This window comes from Sitophilus oryzae, unplaced genomic scaffold, assembly GCF_002938485.1.
Source record: "Sitophilus oryzae breed Bouriz unplaced genomic scaffold, Soryzae_2.0 scaffold_1058_pilon_pilon, whole genome shotgun sequence".
Classification (NCBI taxonomy): domain Eukaryota; kingdom Metazoa; phylum Arthropoda; class Insecta; order Coleoptera; family Curculionidae; genus Sitophilus; species Sitophilus oryzae.
In genome coordinates this window covers 541,721-567,198 of record NW_022145680.1, presented here as the reverse complement: position 1 = coordinate 567,198, position 25,478 = coordinate 541,721, and the positions used below count along the sequence as shown (strand labels likewise).

General features: G+C 36.4%; 2 protein-coding genes across 2 annotated transcripts; one reads left to right on the top strand and one right to left on the bottom strand.

The window, feature by feature from the left end:
• The first annotated feature begins 6,006 nt into the window (after positions 1-6,006).
• LOC115875864 lies at positions 6,007-7,702 on the top strand. The gene is made up of 3 exons (XM_030891407.1): positions 6,007-6,252; positions 6,309-6,437; positions 6,863-7,702. Exons 1-3 carry the CDS (start codon positions 6,196-6,198, stop codon positions 7,178-7,180), a joined length of 504 nt encoding a protein of 167 aa, XP_030747267.1. The 5' UTR covers positions 6,007-6,195; the 3' UTR covers positions 7,181-7,702.
• A 108-nt stretch (positions 7,703-7,810) lies between these two features.
• LOC115875714 (putative nuclease HARBI1) lies at positions 7,811-9,156 on the bottom strand. The gene is made up of 3 exons (XM_030891230.1): positions 8,614-9,156; positions 8,379-8,499; positions 7,811-8,193 (listed from the first exon to the last, which is right to left on the bottom strand). Exons 1-3 carry the CDS (start codon positions 9,154-9,156, stop codon positions 7,811-7,813), a joined length of 1,047 nt encoding a protein of 348 aa, XP_030747090.1.
• Positions 9,157-25,478: the final 16,322 nt, after the last annotated feature.

Below are 25,478 nucleotides of genomic sequence, written 5' to 3'. Positions count from 1 at the left end.
CATCTGAATTATACAGTATGGTTTTCTGAGGTTGACTTTCAAGAGAAGTCGTATCAATGACACTGGAGAATAGTACACACTTTTTTAAGGACTCGTTCAATAGCACTATGGACACTATCTATCTCCTGGACACAAGCATGCCCAGGTGTTGAAAACTTCATGGTAATGGTGCCTAAGTTAGAGTGTTCGTGTAAAAAATATGATACTGCGTAGGACATCAAAGAGTTCCTGTTTTGTGGAACACAATTATCACTCCACAATACTGTAACGCAACGTAATAATAAAATATATTGTTTTATTAATACATTACCATTAATACAGCTTCGAGCATACCCACGGCCCTTAGCATTTCGTCTCTGTTAAGATGTCTACGCTCCATAATGTCGTTTAATACTAAACAGAGTTATTTGAATGAATTCTGGTCAGTTATCATAAAAACATAGCCAGTACAGGTTAAATTCGAACAATTGATGCTAGGTGCTTTTTATACATTTGACAAAAAATGCACAAACACTTCTGTAAATATCCCAAATTTAGAAATAACTAGTGTGACTACTTCGTTTCAGTTGAAGTAGAAAGAATCGGCCTACAAATATGTGGTTGTTTATTCAAAACATTTATTTTTAACTTTAATAAAATGATATCCCTAGATTTTTCCGGTGTGTGTACATATATTAATTAAAATTAATGTTTGGTTATAAAATACGTTTGTTTTATAACAACCTAAAAAGTAATGAAATAGGTTTAAGTTTTGAAAATGAGGTTAAAATGTTATTTAAATTTGTAATTAAAGTATATAATTAAATTGAAAAGTATATCATTAAGTGAAAAATTACAGATGCTCAAAACTACTTATAAAAAAATTAATAAAATTAAATCATACTTTACTATCTGTACCTTTTTTATAGTGTACCCCAAAATAAAAGTATACAAGCCTGGGTAACGTATCCAAACCAAACCAGAACCATCAAAGCAAGAAAGGAAAACCAGGAAAAAGTAAAAACCGGAAAGATAAAACCAAAACCCTGTGGACAATATTTAAATTAATATTTGTAGATTTTAGGTTATTATACCTTACCCCAAAGCGTAACTAACAAGTCATCCTGCTACCATCGACAATTTAATTAACAAAATTAGTGGATCCATTCCAAAATTGTCCAAATCTAATGAAAATTATTAAGAATCAGAATTGAAAAGGTAAAAAAGTGAATAAGTGAACACCCCATATCTGGCCACATGGCACACCGAAAAAACAAATCTATACTATTTTGGTTCAGGCAAATCTTTTTTAAAAACTTATAATATCAAACATCCAATAATTATGCTGGTAATCCCCACAGGAACCAACAGGTAACGGGCAAGGATTCCACCAAAAATGACGATCTCCTCCCGATCGCCACGCCAATATGGCGATCGGAGGGAAAAGAACAACCATCGACCCAAAATGAACCTCCAAAGATTTTGACAATCCAGAAATGACATCAGAAAACGGAAGTTAGCGGCGTTGCCGTACTGACCAAATAAACAGGTATTTTGGGGAAAAATATTAGAAAGATAAATTAAAAGAAACTGTCAACACTGCGTAGCTCACCCGCTGCTGTTAAACATATATAAAATAATTATAATGATATATCTAAATATTATAATTAATTATGAGAAATTTATAAATACTTAATTAAAAAGAGAAAGGACTATTATCAAAAAAAACGTAGCAAGTTTAAAAAATATGCTACAATACTAAGTTGGTGAGATCTGGATTGTCATCGAATACCCTTTCCAAGATTGTTACCACAGCACTGGCAATGTCATTGCCACTTCGTCCCATAAACATTTCTTGCCAAACAGCACAGTATACTTTCTTTGTACTTGACAGGATAGCTGTTAGATTATATACATTAAACTTACTCCTATAGTAAAAACTACTAATTTCTGCTCGAGGACATGACAAAGCAAAACATAAAATAACAGTGTTTTCATCTTCCTTGTCAGCATTTTTTTCATTTCTGCAAGCTCCCTTTTCTATGGAATGTCTTGGATACTCTTCATTTTTCTTAGTGGATAGTCTGTTCTCTATTGTCTGTAGCTTTACTTCCTCACACAAGTCACATCTGTCCTTCTTTGGAGTATGAAAAAAAAAAGGTTATATTCGTTGCAAAAAACATGCCTATAAAATGACTCCTTAATAGGTTCCTTATTTTCTGACTGGCAGAGATCCACATAGAGCAAATACATTTTTGTAATGCTAAGGTTTAATTCTAGGTACTCTCACTACTATTTGCCCGGCAGTAGTGAGACTCCACTTTGGGGAAACTGTCGATGTGCCTTTTAAGAAATGTTTTATCATCATCATTGATACTGTGTTTAACATATCTCCTTGCCTGCTCTCTTTAGGTGTGTTCGACACGGTATCCTTTCCTAAATGTACATTATATATTGGAGTCTGACTAATACATAACGTCCCCAGATAAAATACCTTGCACACCTCAATCCTTTGTTCCGAGACGTTAAAATAATAGCGAAAAGTATGTTTCCGGCGACTGTTTTGTGCATTTTTTTTTCTATGCCTCTCTACCAAAAATTTTTGGGTAGTGGCGAGCAAAAATAATTTCTTTGCCTGTTCACCAAGGATATAATAGTTTTGAAATATTATGTTTCTCTCTTGATCAGAAATAACTTTTTGGCATCCGTGAACGCAACTAGTTAAACAGTTCTTTTTGGTCAGCACGCCTTTTGCAGGAACTAGTTTTTTTCGTACAGACATGTACTCTTCTCCTTCATCATGAGCTTTTTTCCTCACATTGCACGCCCAAGACTTTGGATTCCTTGTCCTTTTTCGAACATTTTTCTTTCCCTTGGTTTCACCTTCACTATCTTCTGCTGTGATAATATGGCCGCTTCCTTCCATAAATTCTTGGTCTGAGCTACAAACACATAAATTAAATAAAAAAATTAAGATTGATTATGATATTCAAAATATCTGCTAGTGTCTGGCGATGAATCTGGAAGATATTCCTTGTCTACATCAGAATCATCACTGCAGTCAAATAATCTAGCATTTTGTGAGCTCTCTCCCATTCTAAGATAATATTATTTTATAATACCCTGATGCTTTAGATTTGAAAAAACTCACGTGTCTTGTTGAAGTCGGCGACGTTTCTCTCGCATTTGAATTGTTTTCAGATCATCCTCACTATCTTAGAAACTATCCATCTTTAAATTACTACTAATTCACCCTTCAATCACGTATTCTTTGGCAAATGAAACTATAATATAACTTAACTTTTGAAGAAGTTGAAAATACACATACAACTATGTAACTTATGTAGGTACTTATCCTAGAAATTTTCAGTGTAACAAAATTGTATGTGGCACATACAACTTCGTGCCTATTATTTTATATGTTTAAATACATACACTTATGTATTGCTGGTTGCCTAACACTGGGTATTTCAACATACGACTTTGTTATACCTACTTTATAATCCCAAAATCTCATTTTTAAAAAAAGTGGCGCTTCCAGCTGTGTAACTCTAGGCAAGCGACATCATATAAATTTATTTTGTTAATGTTAAGTTTTTGGATATCATGAATGAAAAAAGATTATTAAAACATTTATTATTTTCATCATTAATTCTAATTGAGTTGTGTCGTATATATATTTAAATTTTTCATGTAGAATTTTGAGAAGGGTTTCTCTATACACAACTTATCGGGGCCATAAAAAGTAGATTTAAACCCATTACTTATTGCTTCTTCATTCCATCTTGTCATTCTTGAATTTATGGTGAATTTTTGACCAAAAAAGATATTGAATGCAGAAAGGAGAGTTAAGATCAGGTATAGGAGTTTCATGATGGTGCTGGTTTTGTGATGTTGTATTCGTTATTGTATTCGTAATTATTATTATTATAATCCAACATTGCATTTGTGCCACATTGTGTCCTGACAGTAGTAAATTTCTTTTTTTAACTCGAACAGAGACGAACTATTGACTCGGTATCAACTGGTAACGAATAATAACTGGCGATCGATCTTTTAGAAATATATCCATTTTATCGAATGGACACAACAGGAACTATTTGGTCTGCACCAGGATAAAGTTCGACAATGCGAGCCATTGGGGGTTGTCTCGCGTTGTCCGCTCCGCAATTTGAAAAAGGACGACTCGGCGTGACACGTGACTCCGGTAAAGTACCCAATTGAAATTTGGTTGCCCTCGGAATTGCACAATAACAAATAAAACATGAATTTAATATTCTTTTTAATGCATTTTTTTCCTTTAATATGCCAAAAACGTAATCGAATTATAGAAAGTAAATTTTGCATTCCTGTGTATTAAATTAATGTGCATCTAAAATGATTAATATTTTACACACATGTCATATTAATGATTAATATGTTAATAACTTAACAATCTCTTCAACATTCAATAGACTTCTCAATAAGTCAGATACTTTGATATTATTCCCTTTAGGTGGTCTGGTTCTTACCAGTGAGTCAGTGAGTAGGTGCTTATCAAACGGAACATTTGAATGAAAAGTCGAGGTGATCGTTAGAACCACGATCACATCTCATCATTCCAAAAAAACAACATTAACATAAATTAATTTTTTGTATTAAATAAGTAATGTGTATCTAAAATTGCTCACCTATGTCTACGATCTTTTAATAACCAAGTTTCTAAAATTTTTATATTAAATATGGAAAATCTGAAGATAACCATATACGTCGAGAGGAATCACATATATGCTCACAAGAAACATTTTCCATTTCCTTTCATTTCGTTGATGTAAAGGGGTATACTTCCCCAAGTCAGTAAAACAACAAAATTGCTAATGGTCTGCTATTAAATGCCAGTATTTCAGTCAATTTCATTTCATCTACAAGAAGGGTGCCTTCAAAAAAACCCTAAGCTACGATGACCAGGTCAAACTGTGTGTAGCATCTGTAGCTGCATAAAAAAGTAGCAACAGTGATGTGAAAACCGCATCTTTGTATCCCTGTAAACACACAAGAAAATAGGACAGTCTGTACATAATTACTTACCCTTACACTCATTCAATCAAGACTGTTTCGGACTAGCAGATTATGCCCTAAGCCTGTACATCTACCACCAGGCACCACATATTAATTTTTGTTTTTATAATTTGGATTGTTTTCTCAAATATATTGTTTTTTCTATTTTCTTTTGGTCAGCTCTATTAGATTGTTTAAAAATAAAGTGCATTCTACTGATAATATAGAAAACAAATTTCTTGCAGTAGAGTAGAGAGATATACTGATAATGTAGAATCTGATTATTATTGTGATGTTGAACAGCTCTTTGTGATCATACCTAACATAAGATATATATTTCTTTTCCAGTTTTGATAAAATTTCAAACAGTGGCTTTTGACGCATCTGTGCTGGGACTCCGTGCCATGTAGAATTTGACATATCGAATTCTATTATCGTATTCTACTATTAGTAGCGATTGTCGCCTTTTTTGGCACTCTGTGCTGCTATCGAAAACGATCGTCTATTTTCGGCATCCTTTAAATTTCCTATTACTTGATATAAAAATATCGACTTGTCATTCTTCTTTATTAATTACAAAGGATTAGTTCGCTCCATTCCTTCCTTGTTTATTTCATTCTTTTAAATAAGGAAAACGCGAGTCTCCGAATTCTCTTAAAATTACATTCATTTTGGGTTACCGTGCTATTGTTGCTGTGTTTGATGTAGTCAAAGTTTGTAAATATTCCCCTTAATATTAAAATTGTTTTTTATAAACTAAAATTAGGGTGAGAAATGAACATTGGGAAGTGCTATTAACTTGTTGCGAGGAAAATCCACAGTTAGTAACAAATAAGTTTAGTGGTTTTGAGGGCAGAGCGAAGGGGACTGCTTTGTGGCAAAACATTGCCACAAAGTTAAACTCTCTGGCATTTGGGGAGAAAAGTGTGGATGGATGGAGAAAAGTAAGTATTACAAAGCAATAATTATAGTTTGTCAGTATTTCTAAGAGTTAACAGTGTATCAATAGCCTGTGCAAGAAAAACCTAAATATAATTGTACAATTTTTAGACACTTACTGATTGGAAGAGCAAGACAAAAACCAAAGCAGCAGCTCTAAAAAGGGAACAACAGCGGACTGGTGGTGGTCCATCTCAGCTACCTCCCTTATCACCATTAGATGAGAGATTGTTATTAATAATGGGAACGAAAGCAATAGAAGGTGATGCGGCAGTCCCAGAGTTGGGTTTTGGAAAAGTACGTTATATTCTAATGTATCAATTTTTGTTTTAAAATATTGTGTTGATATACAGGTTGAGATTCCAAACAAAACTGTATTAAAAACCATGTCAAACACAGCACCAATGATACCACCAATAATAGAAGTGAGTGAAATTGCCTCAGAAAGTGATGTACCATATATTCATGATTATGCAAGAAAGGTTAGTGTTTTTTTTTGTTAGAAAGGTATGTCTATACAACTACACGAGAAAATATAATTTTGCACAGGAAAAATGACTTTAAAAAATTGTATTTTGTACCTTGCTGAGTGCAAAACATCTTGTACATGCTTGCTTTATTTTCTATTATTTCTGTTTGGTATTGTCACAACTTTGTGCAGGCTGTTTTCTGTCAATGTTTAACATCAAAATTAACTTGATATTTTAAAATTTGAATCAAATAACTTGCCATCATAGAAAAATTATATCTAGTGTGTAAAATGGTGAAAGGCATTCTTGCTCCTTCATATGACTGTAGCACTCGCTAAAGTTCATGTTACATAGTCATACTCATAGTATATATGTAGTGCTACTTGTTGGTGAAACTTGTTGCACAATACATATACTATTATTGCATTGAATTATAGGTTGAAATACCAAATACGTCACATGGCCCTTGTTCTGAAGACCTTGTGCCAAGTACATCCATAGGTTTGAAAAGAAAAATGGAACAGCAGGGCAGCAACAAATCAGGACCAATTCGGCGTCGGCCAAATGCTACATTTCGTCTTTCTAATGAACTGCGAAATTTGAACCAACAATCAGTCCAAATTCTACAAGATATCTATCAAAGCATGGAATCAGTGTCCAACTCACTTCAAAAAATTAGCAGTAATACAGAAAACATTGCAAATTCTATAAAAGAAATTGCTGACATAGTCACAAATGCTTTTCCAAATAAATAAGTTCCTAACGTTTTTTTTTTGACTCAGATAGCTCTGGGAGATACCTAGAGTTTTTTTTAACTATCAGACTGACTTCAAATATCATTAGGTAGTTTTAAAGGTATGTTAGTATTTATATTTACTCTATGTTCAAAGCCAAAGTTTTTTGAGATTTCGAGTTGTGTTACTATTTTTTATGTTTGTGATAAAATCCAATGTGATAAATTCCAAAGTACATCTAGTTTTTAAGTTGTGATATTATCCTTATTTTGTAATCTTCTTTAAAAAAATAACCAAAAGAATACAAGGTTTGTATTTTAGTTCCTTGATGTAAACAAGCTCAAGATAATTTCCAAACAAACAGTATTCATGTTATTGGACTCTTTTAGAGGTGAATTACATGTATCAGTCCGAAGACATAATAAATACATAAGTATTTATAGGGTATCTTGAAACTTAAGTTATCTTGAACTCATTTAAAACAAAAGTTACTTTGGCATAGACACCATTAGAATGCAAGGTTTTTGTTGAAATGCATTTTTTTCTTTCAGCTACAAAATTTTTGTTAATAAAATGAATAAAAATATTAAAAAATACATACTTTTTTTTATTATTATATATGTACATACAAACAAAAGTAGTGTACCTATTCTAAGTAAAATATCTTTGTATAAGATTTTGCCTACTGATATGTCCATCTCCTCTATTATTAAAAACATTGTTATCAGGATCATCAGCAGGAGGAGGTAATGGTAGGTCAAAATCTAACACACCATTTAAACATATGTTATGTAAAATCCCACAGTCATTAAAAATATTCCCAACTTTCTCTGGAGAATATCTCATTATTTTCGAGAGACATAAAAATCTTCCTTTGAGAACTCCAATACATCTCTCGACAGAATTCCTAGCACGTATTTGGGCTTGGGTATATCTATGTTCAGGAGTGTTTGGCAAGGCATTTCCAATAGGGGTCATCAACCAGGGTTCCTGCGGATACCCTGAATCTCCCAACAACCAACTGTTTCTTTCACCTAGTTAAAAATTGAATTAGATGAGAAAAAACATTAATTTAAATATTGGCAAATATGAACTGTTATAATATATTAGTGATACATTTGAGGCATATACATTCAGAACATTATTTGAAGATTATAAAGCCCATATGTATGTTCAAACTATATCAAATGAGTACTTTTAATCAAAAATAAAAACCTACCTCTTTCGTAATTCCTTTCCAATTGTTCCCTAACTCTTGAATTTCTCCATATATAAGCGTCATGCGTAGCTCCAGCATATCTGATATTTATATTTAAAATTTTCAGTTGATGATCACAAATCTGTAAGAAGGAATAGAATATTATAATAAAAATAAATAGGTTATATGCGAACTTTAATTTGATAAAAAATCTTTATTTTATTGGACAGCATTAAGACGTTAAGAAAAAACTTACCAACTGAATATTTTTAGAGTGGTATCCCTTCCTGTTTAGATAGTTATGCTCCTCCATTGATGGTCTTACGATTTCTACATGTGTGCAGTCTACAGCCCCAATCACTCCAGGAAAATTGAATGCAGCCATAAATCCCTGTTTAATATTATTTTTTGATGCTTCAGTCGTGGGGAAGTTTATCCATTGTTCGGAGAATGTATTAGTAATAGTTGTAGTAACCTCTTCCACTGCCCTTGAGATGCTCTGCTGAGACATGGATATATCGAAGCCACAACCAATAACCCTCTGATAGGCCCCTGTCGCAAGGAATCTCAAAACTCCGAAGAACTTTAATATGGAGGGAATAGCGACAGGATTATTTGTTTGTACCATATTAGGTCCAATTCCATTATAAACATATTGAGCCATGTCTTTATTCAATCTAAAGAGTTCTACAAACCGTACATCTTCGATTGAAAATGGATCGCTCCCATCTCGCATTATAGGCCTTTCTATATTTTGATTTCGAAAATCTTCTAGCCTTTCCTCTTCTTCTGCTGCCATGATATTTATTATGTTAATTGGCAACATATTTAAATAACTCTCACACAAAATAGAGTTGCCAACAACTCAAAAACATAAACAACAACAAACAAAATCTTTCATTTCAAACAAGACAAAATAGATAACTAATTTAATAACTGCTAATAACCTTAAAAATATAAAAGTGTCAAATATATTCTCAATACGCATGCGCTACGTAGAATTCGATACCAATTGAAATGTAGAAATCAAGCGACCAAAATAATCGCATCTTTTCGATATCGTTGCTGTACGGAGTGCCGATCCTATAGAATTCTGACGATATGTAGAATTCTACATGACACAGAGTCCCACTACTGATTTGTTGATAAGACTCCAAGGACAGTTGATTATTATCTCCGAATGTTATCTCCGTCCTGAGGTTGTGCACTTTGAATATGTTGAAATGCACTTTGAATATGTTATTTAGAAAATCTCCTTGCCTTTCGCGCAACATATCCAGAAACATATGATAAAATAAAATTTGAAGTTCTCATAGCATTATAGTTAAGTTCCTCTACGTCGATGTCACTATCGCTATTTTTAAACCAAATTCCATTTTCCATCAAAATGTCAGCACTGTTTCGAAGCCTTATTGCATTATCTTCCAACTTCACAATCTCTTCAACATTCAATAGACTTCGCAATAAGTTAGACACTTCGATATTACTCCCTTAAGGTGGTTTAACCAGTAAGTAGGTGCTTATCAAACGGAACATTTGATGAAAAGCCTTGAGGCGAGGTAATCGTTAGAACTACGAACACTTCTCATCATTCCAAAAAAGCGCTGAAAAGAATAGACATACTCTTAGTAACAATGAGGTACAAACTGCATATAACATACTTCAAGAGCATCTTGGTTCTATTTTGCAGTCATTAAATATTGACATCTATAATTGTCACACAGAAAATCCATGACACCAAGTGTGGTTTTTAATGTGACAATCATCTTCTGGTAAAGTTTTGGATGGATGTCATCATTACAAACTTTTGGATAAATCCTCAACGAAAAGCTGTTGGGTTGCTCCATTTCAATAACTCCATCGGGCGTCTGTAACGTTAATATAAATCAATTTTTTGTATTAAATAAGTAACGTCTTACTAAAATTGCTCACCCATGTCCCGGATCTTTTAATAACAAAGTTTCTAAAGTTTTTTTTATTAAACGTGGAAAATCCCAAAATTTCTAATGATCTGCTATTAAATGCCAGTATTGTCAATTCATTTCATCTACAAGAAGGGTGCCTTCAGAAATAGATTACTTAAATTAAATTTTGTTTTACATTTTGTTTATTACAATAATACATGTAATGCGTATACGCAAAGTTGTGAACGATGTCAAGAATAGCACCACTGGGACAGTTTATTGCAATTTTTTACGTTCGTTACGTAAAATCCGCACTTTTAAAACTGCTTCTGTATTGCAATCTGGATACTCTCGCAATTCACTATTTTCGTGAACTTCATCAGTGGATTCGGTGGCATAATCAAGAATTATAAAATCTGAAACGTATTTCATAATTAACATAAAGCTAGTTAAAATATAATTTCAATTAGGGACAGTTGAAAGTGTTTTCAAGGTACACGAGGAAAGCATTCTCAACCGAGTTACTAATTTATTTCTAGTAGCCTCAGTGGTTATATACATACAGTTAACTACTCCTTGTTTAAAAAATGTAATTTTATTGAGGTAAAAATACTTGAAATTGTTTATTACTTTTTTGATGGCGAATCATACAAATACTACAAATTTCTGAGTTAAGTTAAACCCGTAGTTTATCCACTATTTTTGTATTTAGGGCGTCAGTTTTAGGTGTAAATATCCCTTCACCTGTTTTGTAAACTTCTTTCTAAAATACCGATTTAAAATTTATTGAACGTGATATATTCTCGGGAAGTCTGTTCCCGAGAATATATCACTTTCATTTATTCATGCGGTCGAGAATACTTACAAATAAAATTTATTATACATACAAAAATATAATGTGCATAATCAATGTCTTAAATTTTTTTCGATAATTTACTAACCTTGTCATGATGCATATTTCTTCTGGCTTTTTTTATCCCATCCCATGGAGCTGTTTTGTAGTTCGAGTTCCACTTTTGGAACAAGCGTTAAACTCTTTTGCTATTGATTCCCTCTCATCATTTTTTATTTTCATATTAGCTAAATCGAGAGATATACATATTATTTCGATTCAAATATTTTCTATAGATCTCAATATCTTTCTAGATTAAATGTGCAAATAAGTATAGAGTATATTATATTTTTAGAGAGTTCATAATAAGGGAAATAAAATAAAATAATATACACGATGTCCCATTTAAAAGAAAAACATAAGTTTGTCATATTTCAACAATGAATAAGCCTGCACATCTACCACCAGGCACCACAAATTAATTTTTGTTTTTATAATTTAGATTGTTTTCGCTCACAAGAGACATTTTCCATTTCCTTTCATTTCGTTGATGTAAAGGGGTATACTTCCCCAAGTCAGTAAAACAACAAAATTTCTAATGATAAAGGAAAACCGCATCCTTGTATCCCTGTAAACACAGAAGAAAATAGGACAGTCTGTACGTAAGAGTATGCATTAAGCCTATACATGTGGTAGATGTAGGCACCACAAATTAATTTTTGTTTTTATAATTTAGATTGTTTTCTTATATATATATATATATATATATATATATATATATATATATATATATATATGTTTTTTTCTTTTGATCAGCTCTATTAGATTGTTTACAAATAAAGTGCATTCTACTGATGATGTAGAATCTAATTATTGTGGTGGTAAACAGCTCTTTGTCACACACCTAAAAAAGATATAGATTTCTCTTCCAGTTTTGGTAACATTTCAAACAGTGTCTCTTGATGCACCTGATTGGTCGAGTTCAGTTGACTCTATTGTTAATATTAAATGACGGAGAGCAATTGCTGGAAATATTAAAAATCCTCAAATAGTGTTTCTATCAGTTGATTTCCGCCGTGAGGTTCTGCACTTTAAATATGTTGCAAACACTTTTCACATTTAGAAAATATCCTTGCTTTTCGCGCAACATATCCAGAAACATATGATAAAATAAAATTTGAAGTTCTCACAGCATTATAGTTATATTCTTCTACGTAGCGCGTCGATGTCACTATGGCTATTTTTAAACCAAATTACATTTTCCAACAAAATGTCAACACCGTTTCGAAGCCTTATTGCATTATCTTCCAACTTAACAATCTCTTCAACATTCAATAGACTTCCCAATAAGTCAGACACTTTGATATTACTCCCTTTAGGTGGTTTAACCAGTGAGTAGGTGCTTATTAAACGGAACATTTGAATGAAAAGTCGAGGTGATCGTTAGAACCACGAGCACTTCTCATCATTCCAAAAAAAAACGCTGAAAAGAATAAACATTACGCTTTCTGGATATCTTAGTCTTTAACCTATCATGTCCTAATCTCTCCATACATCTTGTCCGAGGTAATCTATTACCTATATCAACCTTACGCTCAAAATTATATATGTTCTTTTTAATAGAACATTTCGTAAATACATTTTGTAATTCATATCATTGTTTGTCATTTGATGTTCAGGAAATTGTATTTTTCTTTTCCCATTTATCGGTTCAGTAAAAATTGGTTTATTTACTTATTGGTTTATTTACTTATTGTTCCTACTAACCAGCGGCAAATCCAAGGGTTCATACAGCCGTTACTCGCTGACGAGTATTCGACACACATAAAGAAAATGGTCACGCAAGGCGTTTTCTTTCATGAGCTTTTCTGTGACTGAAAAGCCCGATACGTGATGTTATCTGCCTACCGCACTCCGGACATTCAAAAATCTCATTGCTTTGTTGCCTCTCTACTTTTTGGTTGCCGCTGTTAACTGAGTTTACAACCCTTCTCCATTGAGTTCTATTGTGAGCTGCTTTTTCCCACTCATTCTGCATGTTAATTCCCTTTAAATTTTCGTGGAAAATGTCCTTGTATCTTTTCAGTTGTCCACCCGGCCTCCTCTTACCGTCCACAAGCTCACCGTAAAGCAGAGATTTTGGTATGCGGTTTTCTTGCATTCTGCATACGTGACCAGCCCATCTTAAGCGGGATTTTGTGACCATGACTTCAATACTCTCGCAGTTAGATTTTTCAAGGACCGATACGTTTGAGACATGATGGAACCACCGGACTCTTAAGAGTTGTCTAAGGTGTCTCTGTTGCAACTTGTTCAATGCGTTCATGTGTCGGCGGTAAGGCACCCAGGTTTCGCTCCCATATATCATGGTGGGGATTATAATTGCTCGGTATACTGCAAGTTTTGTTTTTGTACTCAAGTCATGATTGTAGAAAACCCTGTCTTTTAATTTCCAGAATGCTCTTGAGGCGCTACTAATCCTGTGCTGAATTTCAGAGTCAATATTGGCCTTTTCCGAAATCAAACTGCCAAGGTAATTGAATTCCGCCACATATTCGAATAGTTCTTCTCCGATTTTTATAGCATTGTTGTGATCTTCCGGGGGAGTGCACATGATTTTAGTTTTGCCGATGTTCAGCTTAAGGCCCAAAGCCTCGTATGCCCAGGTATATGTGTTCAACATTTCTTGTAATTGTTGTACCGTGTTTGCAACTAGAGCGCAGTCGTCAGCGTATTGAAGTTCTGTGATAAATTTTGTACGTGTTTTTGCCCTGAGTCTTTTTATGTTGAACAGACCGCCGTCATATCTGTATCTAATGCCCAATCCTCTCTCCTGCAGTTTGCTGTCTACTATAATGGAGAGCGCTGCCATGAATATGTTGAATAGGAGAGGCGCTAAGACACATCCCTGCCTAACTCCTGTATTTGTTAGGAATGGGTCGCTCAGTGATCCATGATGTGACACTCTTGACTTGTTGTTGTTATGGAGGCTTTTACACACTGTAAGAAATTTGTTGGGTACTCGAACTTTTCCATAATTGCCCAAAGCGCATCTCTGTTCACAGAGTCGAAGGCTTTTGTTAGATCGATGAATGCAACATAAAGTTTAGACTGCTGCTTTTTTACTTTTTCCTGTAGTTGACGGATGGAAAATATGGAATCGACGGTGCCGCGGTTGGTACGAAAACCCGTTTGCGATCCTGGGAGGATTTTTTTTCTATATATGGGTGCAGGCGGTTTGACATTATTTTTGCAAGAATTTTTCCGCCGATAGCTAATAGCAAAATTCCCCGGTAATTACCGCAGTCTGATGCACTTCCTTTGTTCTTAAATATATTCACTATATTCGCGTTGCGAAAATCGTGAGGTACCTCTCCGCTTTCCCATACGACATCAAAGAGAGCCTTAAGATGATCCATAATTTCTTTACTTGCACACTTATAGATTTCCGCCGGAATCGCGTCACAGCCAGCTGATTTGTTGCTGTTTTATGGAGGTCTTTATTTCTTGTTCTGTTATTGGGATGTCTAATACATCGAGGCTGTTATACTGAGGTATTGTGTTTAGTGCTTCCATATTGGGGTTGTTTTCTTGGTTAAGGATATGGCTGTAATGTTCTTTCCAGTGATTTCTGATTTGTTCTTCCTCTTTTAGAAGTTCGCCATTTTGAGCCATGATTGGGCAGCTTACCTTCTTAGTTGGACCGTATACTTCTTTTACAGCCTCGAAGAATTTACGATAATCGTGATGAGTGGCGTACTCTTGAATCTGATTCGCTTTTTGTGACCACCAGTTATCCTTTACTTGGCGCAGTTCTCTTCGAAGGGTGTTGTTGGCTGCTTTAAAGTTATCTACCAGTCTTGGATTAAGTGGATTTGCAGTGACGGCTTGATGTGCTCTATGCTTTTGTTCCAAAAAAGCCTGTATATGCTGTTGATTTTCGTCAAACCAGTCTGGTTGTTTCTTTTTGTTCGACTTTCCCAGTACTGCTTCGCTGGTTTTATGAATCGCATCCCTTAATTGTGTCCAGTCTTGTTCAGCTTCCAATATTGAGATTGAAGTTATCGGTGGAAGTGATTCTTTGATGGCTTCCCGGAGGGCGTCGGCGGTATTCTTGTTCTCTAGATCCCGTACGTTCAATCTGGTCATGTTGTTTTGCTTTTTACAGCGTGGATGTTTGGGTTTTAACTGGATTTTCATTTTTGAAATTAAAAGTCGGTGGTCAGTGCCGCATTCGGCATCTATTCTAGCTTTTGTGAGCCTAACATCTTTTAGATGCATCCTTCGAACGATTATGTGGTCCAATTGATGCCAGTGGCCTGATCTAGGATGTTTCCAGGTATCTTTAAACTTGTTCATCAACATGAACCACGTATTGGTGATGCAAAGATTATACTCTGCGCATGTTGTTAATAAGCGTTCACCATTGCTATTTGCGTTTTCCATTGTTTTCCCAATACGTCAGGCCATATTTCCTGTTGTTTGCCTACACGGGCATTAAAGTCACCTAGCAAGATGATTCGTTCGTGCTTTGGAATTCGTTGAAAGGCATTTTGTAATGCTTGGTAAAATTTATCCTTATCTTCAATTTTAGCGTCAAGGGTGGGAGCGTAGGCACTAATGTTGTTGACGTAAGTTTTGTCTGATATGGGGTACCTTAGGGTCATAAGACGTTCGGAGACACCAATAGGTACTTCTGTTAACTTGGTGGCGATTTCGTTTTTGATCGCAATGCCTACACCATGAATTCTCCTGTGTGTTGCGGGGTGACCTTTCCAAAAGAAGGTGTAATGCTCCTCAGTGAGACTACCTTATCTGCAAAGCGTGTTTCGCTTAGAGCGGCAACATCTATATTTAATCGGTGGAGTTCCTGTGAGACCAGTGCTGTTCTTCTCTCTGGTCGATTTGAATTTATCTTGTCCAGTAGAGTGCGGACGTTCCACGCCGCGAACGTGAAACATTGATGTTTTTGTTTCTCCGATGATACGCTCGAGTAGGCACCCTCCCGGAGATCCGATTGAGGGGGTATTTTACCTCGGACGATAATTTTGTCCCACTCGAATGTTCCATCATTGCTGTGTGTAAGCTGCGTGAAAGGTTTAGCTGTGGCGGTTACGCTGCCGCACAGTTTTGGCTGCAACTGTAGCACGGGATGGCTATGGCACAGTGAGGACTGCGACGATAGTTCCCTTGTGCTACGTTCTCGGCCAAGCTAGGTGTATTTTATTACTCCTTTTCCCCAGAAGATGGTAGGTCTGAGGGTTGTATAAGGTTATACCGCCTATACTCGGACGTCAGAGCCTCGTTTGTGTAAACAGGGTGCACCACGTGAAGGTGAGGTTGACTTTTGGGTAAGCTAGGCTATATGTATCGCTTCAATACCCCTTGCACCCCCCAAGGGTTCACCTTTTAGTTTTGAGAGGGCAATTTGATAATCCTCAATTTGAGTACTTTCTATTTGGCTAGGGAGAGCCTATATTCCTAGTATCCCCTATTAGTAGATATGAAATATAAGCGATATTAGTTAATATCGCTTATATTTATATTTACTTCTAACAGATGTCTTAGTTGATCGGTTACCCAAGCAGTTAATTCAAAGTCCCTTAAGTTTCTGTGGTCCCGTAGCCCAAATATTATCAAGTTGTTCTTCCTAGCTAATTTTTCTAGTACTTGTACCCTGTATTCTATATCGTTTAATCTACTTTGTACTACGGTAATACTCACATTTATAACTTCCGTTTGAATTGACAAATCCTCTCTCACCGTTTTAATGTCCTCTTTTAATTCTTTTTTGCTGTTCTCTATAAAAGATTTGATTTCTTGAAATTGTTTGAACATAATATGTCTCGTAGTATGAAGGTTGCAAGTCGTTTTGAAGTGGTCTCTAAATGTCTCAAAGGGCATAATAATAATCATACTAATAACAATGTTTATTCAAAATAATCCAATTACAAAGTATATACAAAACTTATATATAACTTACGAATACAAAATAGTGAATAAATATAATATCCTCTTAAGGTAGAACCTTGTCTGAGGTTTCATTTCCACAATAATAACTACTTGTACTTGTATCTTCTTCTATACTTGTATTGACCCGGAGGCCTTTATACCTCTTTCCTCTGCGGGGTGACATCCGAGGAATCAGGTGTCTGAAGTCCTGGGATGCCGCTGTCTTTCGGGCTGGTCACCTAACCGCCTTCGTGGAGGCCCTGCATGCCTCCGTGTGTGCGTGCTAGCCCTGTGGCTGCATGACTTTTCAGGTCACCAGGTCTTGGATCTCCCTTATCAGTGGGTTGGTAGCGTCTTGGCATCCCATGTTGAAGTTATGGGATGCCTTGACCAGGAATTCTTCTATCGAGGATATTGCTGCTTCTCGCAGGATTTGGTTGTTCCTTATGAACCATGGCGCGTTCAGCGCCATGCGCAGCGTCTTGGATTGTAAGGCTTCTAGTTTCCTTAGTGCTGTCACTGGTGCTTCCCTAAACCAGACCTGGCTTCCGTAGAGGACGACTGCTCGGACCATGGCCGTGTACACGAGGATTTTGGTGTTGGTGGCCAGCTTGCTGGATCCGCATAGCAGGGGATAGACTTGTCTCAGGACGCCATACCCTTTTGCCATAGCGTTCTGTATTTGAGCGGTCCAGGTCAGCTGGCGGTCAAATTGGAGCCCCAGGTATGTTATCTTGGTCCTCCAAGGTATCGGTGCCTTTTCCACCTGGAGTCTGGGAGGGATGACGGGTCGGCCTTTTGTAAAGAGAATGGCCTGGGATTTCTGGGGGTTCACCTGCAGTCTCCAGAATTTCAGCCATTCAGTGACCTGATTCAGGTGGATCTGCAGGTGTTTCCTAATTTCTTCCGGGCTCCTGCCTGCGGCGAAGATGGCTGTGTCGTCCGCGAACAGGGCGATTTTGGAACCTTGGTGCCTAACCGGGATGTCCGCTGTGTAGAGGTTGAATAGTGTCGGTGACAGGGGGGGCCCTGTGGGACCCCTGCTTTGATGGGGTGGGCGCGGCTGAGATTGTTCTCCATTTTGACGCAGAAGGTTCTTCCTGATAGGAAGGACTTCAGAAGGCTTATCAGTCCTGAGGGTAGGCCCCACCTCTGGCACTTGGCTATGAGCCCGGAAGACCGCCCCCAACATCCATGACATCCAGGAAGACCGCCCCCAACTTCTGTTTCCTCTCGAACGCATGGTGCACATGGTTAGCCACTCTGGCTGCCTGATGGAGAGAGGAAAGGCCCGCCCGAAATCCGAACTGGAAGTCGGGGATAGTGTGCCTTTCCTCGAGGCAGCGATTGGTGATATTTAGGATCACCCTCTCGGCTATTTTTGACATAGTACTGATCAGGCTGATAGGCCGGAAATCTCCTAAAACCACAAAACGATGTTTTGTGGTTGTTTTGATTTCGGGACCAGTACTATGTGTGCGCTCTTCCATGCGTTCGGAAAGTGTCTCAGCCGCAGCATGGCATTTATAATGTTGGTTAGTTCTGCCAGCTGCTTGGTTGGGATGTTCTTCAGTTGGGCGGGTGTGACCCCGTCAGGGCTGGGGGCTTTTTTCTTGGCGATGGCCTGGATCGTGGCGGCGACGGTGGCAGGAGAAGCGAGATTTCTGGTGAGGAAATCGCATGGGGCGCCGAGATCGAGCGCGTCAGCCTCCTTAGTAACCTTGTGGTCCTTCGCCAGGTATAAGTGTTGGAGCCTAGGGGAGGTAAACTGCGCTGCGAGCGCTGTAGCTAGCGCTTACGTCATCTCCCTGTGATGGGGGCGGGAGCGTCCGGGACTCTGATGGCCGGGGTGGGTGTTTTGCCCCGACCGGCGAGGCTTCTAACCGTGGACCAGATTTTCTTCTGTGAGCCGTCCATTTCCAGAAGGTGCTCGTTCCACCCTGAACTCGTTCAGAGCCTCCGACATTGTTCTCCGCGCCGCGTTAGCCTCCGCCCTGTCCACCTGAAGACCAGAGGCTCGCGCCCTGCGGTTTAGTCTGTTCTTCCTGGTTATCAGATCTTTGATATTCCTCGGCAGGCCCCATGTTGTTGCGCGGGGAGGAAGTGTTGTAGAAGCGTCCTGCGCTGCGGAGGTAATGTCCTCGGTAAGCTTGGACACAGCTGTTTCTAGGTCCTGCACCGTTCTGATGTGCGGTATTGGCGGAGTGGTTCCAAACAGTTTTCTATACTCTTTCCAGTTTGTGATGCGTCTTGGGGCGGGGGCTGGTGTCTGGATAGGGCTGAAGCCTCCCACTTCTAGCACCACCGGGAGGTGGTCGGAAGTTAGCTCCTGTATGACTGAAACCTGCGTCGCCTTGGTTACATTTTTTGCTATGAATATATCCAATATTGTTGGAGTCTCAAAAGCCCGGTGATGATGTGTAGCTTCACCGGGTGGGATTAAGATGGCGCCGTGGTGCTGTACCCTGTCGATAAGGCTGGTACCTCTGGGGTTGCTGCTCGTGGCGCCCCAGGTGGCGTGGTGCGCGTTGAAGTCCCCCCCCGATGATGCACGGTTGGGGGCCTTCCAGCAACTTGTCCCAGTCCCCAGGTTCAGGAGGCTTTCCCGGGGGCCAGGAGATCGAGTAGACCTCGACGGGGCCATCTTGCATCTGGATGCAGACGGCCGAGGCCTCCGCCGCGGCCATGGTTGGGGGCAGTATCACGTGGTGCTGAATGGATTTAATAATAACTACAAAAGATTACATAATTTTGTTTTAAATATTATATTTATTGTATATGGTTTTTCATATTTCACATTCTTCTAGGTATAAATTTATGCATTTCGGTTATTGTTCTCCTAAGTATCCATTTTTTTTAATATTAATGTTTTGGCAATTAACGATTTCTTTCTAAGTGTATCCCCTATAATAATATTTCACTGACCCTTTCAATATTACAAATTTTAAAACTTTCAGTAGTACTATACAATCAAATTCAAAATCTTTTCTACGTAAGAGAACAAGAAGCTCATCAAAACTTTGATCAATGTTACGAATATTATTATAAAAAATGTTGAATGATGATAATTCAAGGTCATCTTTACATATATTAATGTCATCCAACACATCTGTCTCAATCAACTTTGTTTCAAAGCCCTTAATATATGAATTCATTGTTATTTTATATGTTAAGCTTTTAAATATTTAACTTGCAATCTGCCCCATATCGGAAACGCCTAATTATTCAAAAGAGAATAAGAGATATAATATATTTTTTGTTTTACAATATACTCCAAATACCTTTAATAAAGAAACAAATAATCTATATTAGTATAAAAGGTCAATGTATTACTTTATATTTAATTACTATTACTCTATTTATTTTTAATAAACCAAACCCGAATAATACTAAAAAGACAGAGCAACAATCTAACTAACAAAAACAAACATATATAAACATATTATTCTATCTTAATATAAGTATGCAATTTACTTAACAATAATGACAGCAAATTAAAATTAAGCCCAACACGCGCCCCCAAAAGCGCGCAGTAAGCAAGTCGCGATATATGCTTATATCCCCAATTAGATAAAAATTACACGGATTTGTAGCCGCGTACAAACGAGCGCCCATCAATGTATTATAAATAATTCACGCACATTTTTTTTAAATGTCTCTTTTCACTTGATGACATCTTCATTTCTATACCCGCTTCGAGTGACTTCTAGTTACTGGTCTTCCCTTATTTGTTGAAGGTAGGGATGCTGTTATAAGGCCAGCCGAGTTTGCGTAGTCGATGCTCCCGGAGCAATGGTTAATTCAATAATGCTGGTCGGCGTAGCTTTTGGTTCGGGATATAGGTTGAACAGGTGGTTCGTTGACGGGGGTTCCCGGAGCACTTAAAGATAGAATATTGGTAAACAGTTCCCAATCAGATTCGTTATCTTTATTTCCTCTCTACACCGATTGTTCATAATAATTGTAAGTTTCGCTGCCAATTACAAGAGTATTTTTTTAATGTATGACCGCCCTTTTCCTTTGTCTCTTTCAAGTTTTGTTTGAGTACCTTGTTCACCACTCTTTCTTTCTTGGAAAGGTCGTGGTTAATAAAAATGTTCTTTCTCTTAAGCTTATAGGCACTTCGAAGAATTAGTGCCTTTTTTTAGTATGAATTTAGCTCTATGCGTAGCGGTTTATTTGAATCGTATTCGAAGTAATATGAATTGTTAATATCGCTTATATTTATATCTACTTCTAACATATTTCTTGGTTGATCGGTTACGCAAGCAGCAAATTCAAAGTCCCTTAACACGTTGACTGCCACGTGTATCTTTTTAGATACACCCGATGACCTCTGTGTTGGCCGCGTGTATGGCAAAAAATACACCGGGTAGGAGTACGTTCCAAATACGGGTGTATCGGAAGCGCGCACTTTTACATTGGTTTAATAGGGGATATCACTTCTCTTGGCCTGTACAAACATAGTGTAATGAAGTCCGTATTTTTTTTTGTTTGATCTGTTAAATGCTAGGCGTGAACATAAATCGAGCACGGCAGGATAGCTCGGCGCGAAAGTATTTCGCTGGTACCGTTTCTTGATAACCTAACCTGTAACGTTTTTAGTTCGTTACATGTCTTTTTTATATATAATATATGATGTTTGGCCTATCATTACCGGATTCCCTCTCGTTCAGGCGGAATGGTTTATTTGACAAGCTTAGCGTAATTTTTACGTTCCCTAGTCGCCAACCCTGCTGTCGTTTCACTGTTCTGTGGAGGCGCGCGCTGTCAAGATCCTTGTTATATGTCAAGGCGCCTCTCTGCGTTTTAAACTCACTTTGTTTTTTTGCGGTTTGCGGCACGGTTGCAAATCCTGCTTTTCGAAATGGTAATTATAAGTATATATAAAGTCCATATACTAATGTCGATTTTGAAAATAGCTACTAAGTGTCATTAGAAAATTGCTATGGCGACACCAGCCATCTTGATTACAATTTTATTGAAAAATCGCTTTTTATTCAAATTCTGAGCCAGATAGCCCTAATATAGTTTGGAAGAGCATTTAAATCTGCTTCGACTTATTTAAAAAAAATACACAGTGTTAACATTTGAAATAACGAAGTTTTTATTTAAAATAAATATTTAAAATAGACCAGCAATTTTTGATATCCCTGTATGCATTTAAGAAAGCAATCAATTTTTTTAGTAAAGTTTATTTCTCTTGCTTAAAAGTCAGCACAAAAATTAATTCTTATAAGTAATGTACAAGGTGTTGACAAACTTTTTTTATTATAGCATGCATATTTAAATATCTCTAAAAATAAAGCATTTAAACATATTAAACCCTAAATGCCTTATTTTATATCCAAGAATCCAAAAAATGAAATAAAATACCGAGAGAGAGTGTTCCTTAAGAAAAATATAACTTTGGTATGGATCTTAGTTCTGACACACCCTGTTCATTTCAATGTGGTCATGTACTTTGGATAATTAGGTTCCAACTTCTGAAGTTCCTCTATAGTATCGGTCTGTATGAAGCAGCATCTGTGTTGATTAAAATATCATAAACCATAGTCGGTGCAATGGCAGCAATTCTGGCTAAGTTAATAGCATCTGTTCCTTTCCCTTTGCTTTCCCTTTTTGCTTTGCCAACATTATTGGTGCTAGATCCCATCTTCGATATTTTATTTCCTCTTATTAAAAATACGTAAATAGCAAGACCCATGTCAAAAGCGTTAATTCCTTTTCTCATTAATGCATCACATATTGCTCTTGGGTTGAACCCCATGTATTTCACAGAAAGCCTTATATCTCCTGATAGTATTTCATCTATATCATATGATGTTAAGAAATCATCAATAGATGTGAATTTAGCAGATAAGTTAGACATTATTGCAAATGTCTTACTCTTTCAGATTTTTATTCGATCGAAGGTTGTTGGTTTTGGGAGAGTCGACTTTGTGCAAAGTCACTAAAAATCTGAATTTTGTAACAGTCTTTTTTTCTAGAGAGCTATTACTAACGCCGAGCAGTCGGTCTTTTGTCTCTCGAGCGCCACCCTCAAAATTTATAGTGTTTGAGAGACCACTTCTGCCAGTACATGTAGCTTTTCTACAGTGGAGAATCCAAGGAAATGGGGTAAAAGCCAGTTAAAGTCGAATATATTTCATAACGAGGTTTATTTAAATAAATTAAATATGAATCCAATATCTTCAAGTTCAAAGTACTCAAATTCAAATATAAAAAGGAATATTAAAGCATGAAATATCGCAAAATCTAACAAAGATAAATTAAATCAGATCACATCCAGTGAGATCAAATATCTATATACCAAAAGAAATTAAATCAGTTAATTACAATAGCAAATAATTCAGTTCACAGTATTTAAATTAAAACCTGTAAAGAAAATCTGTATAATATCCAATAAAATAGAAACTTTAATTAAATCCTGATCTGTAAAGAAATTTTATACCATAAAAATAAAATAGAAACTCTACTGTGCTGAAACTAAAATTTGTGATTACTAGAACTCCGATTCTACAAAAAAACATTTGCTGTTTGTACCAAAAAAAACTTCAACGTATCCATGCTAATCGACGAAATATTTAACACAATTTTATCAGCAAATAATTTTTAGCATTAAAAATATTTTTCGACTATCATAACTGTTCTAAAAATAAAAATTAACCATACTAAGCTTATCTAAGAATTATTTGTTACCATAATCCTTCAAAACAAATGAACATATCAAATTCTACTTATATACAGTATGGTTCATAAATCCACAAACGCTATCCGTTCTGGTGATTAAAAAAACAAATGTTTTACAATCAGAATATTAACGATAAAAAAATAAAAAAGTTATTTCCCAAGGCAGCTTCGAACCCTGGCTCTTCGGTGTACCAGCGAAATACTTTCGCTCCGAGCTATCCTGCCGTGCTTGATTTATGTTCACGCCTAGCATTTAATAGACCAAACAAAAAAAAAATACGGACTTCATTACACTAGTAGCCTACAGAATTTTGGCGTGAGGAAAGCGATTATAAGTACAAACAAGGTATAAATATGGCCTACATGGAACATATATAATACAATAAAATAAACACTGAAACTCAATAAAACACGTTTATTAGTTATTGAAAAACTAATCAAACAAAAAATACAAAACTAAAAGGTGATTCTTAAGCAAAAATGAAATATTTTGGATAACATAAATGAAAAATAGTACAAAATGACCTAATATAAGGAGGTAATGGTGGTTCTAATGTAAAATGTAGAAACACGGGCGACACAAATGAGGCTTGTCTTCGCATGTATCGCATATTGTTATCACTTGAACAGCCATCTTCTTCTTTCCGTCCACAATTTTTCCGTGTTTTCCGAGATTTTTGTAACAATTTGCACATCGACCTCGTTTTTTTGTTTCATGTGTTACTAAGTGATGAGTAACACTAGGCCTTTTTCTGTTCGCTGCATTCCGTTGTAGATCCGTTGGGTTTGGGTCTTCTAAAAGTAACAAAATAACACTCTGTCTGAAGTCTGTAATGCTCATGTTATTACTGTTCACACAATTGAGATTATATAGGTAATGGACATTTACAACAGAAGTACACTTCCATTATCAACTTGCGATATCACTTGTTACATTTTCTGAGAGCGGTAGAATATGATGCAAACTGATCACTGACATCAACCGGGGATTTTCCGTTGTCATAATCCACAACACATCTCGGTTTAACTTTTTCAACTTGCGACTTGCTTTTCGTCACAACTGATATCGTTCTGACATCACGTTTATCACACCATGTTGGAAAAAATTGTCGAAACTCTGTCGAGGAAGTCGATTTCGTCACGACCAAAGGACGTCGAGTAATTGAGATAACATATAAATTCACGGTAACCTATGTTTATTGACTCATTTGACTGACAGATGTGATAAGATTTTGAAATTTATAGATCCAAACATTTTGTGAATAAATAATTTATTTTAAAGTTGTTTCCTAGAGCTTTGGTTTGGCCTTCTATATTCTGGTATTTGTCTACTAATAAATAATATCTTATTTTGTATTTCGATGTATGGCAATCGGCAAGTTTTGTATCTGAAGCCGCAAAGAAATTTCTGCTCTATAGTGGGAAAAATGTTATTATACCTTTTTAGACGTGTAGAATTACAAAATTTCTATTTGGATGTTCTAAATGTGAGTGCTTAATGTCAAAAATTTAAATATGTACTTGAATTATTATTTCAAGTTATATGCTTTGACCTTTTTGGAAGTAAACAAATATTGAAGAAAGTGTTATGCCTTCTGTGTCTGCAACTGTGTCTGCATGTAAATGGAATAACTAACAGAAAGAACAAAATATGATAGTTATTCAACTAGACACTTAACATAAAAAGTGATTACAGTTGAGGGTTGGAACCTTAGGTGTTACACAACAAAATAAAACACT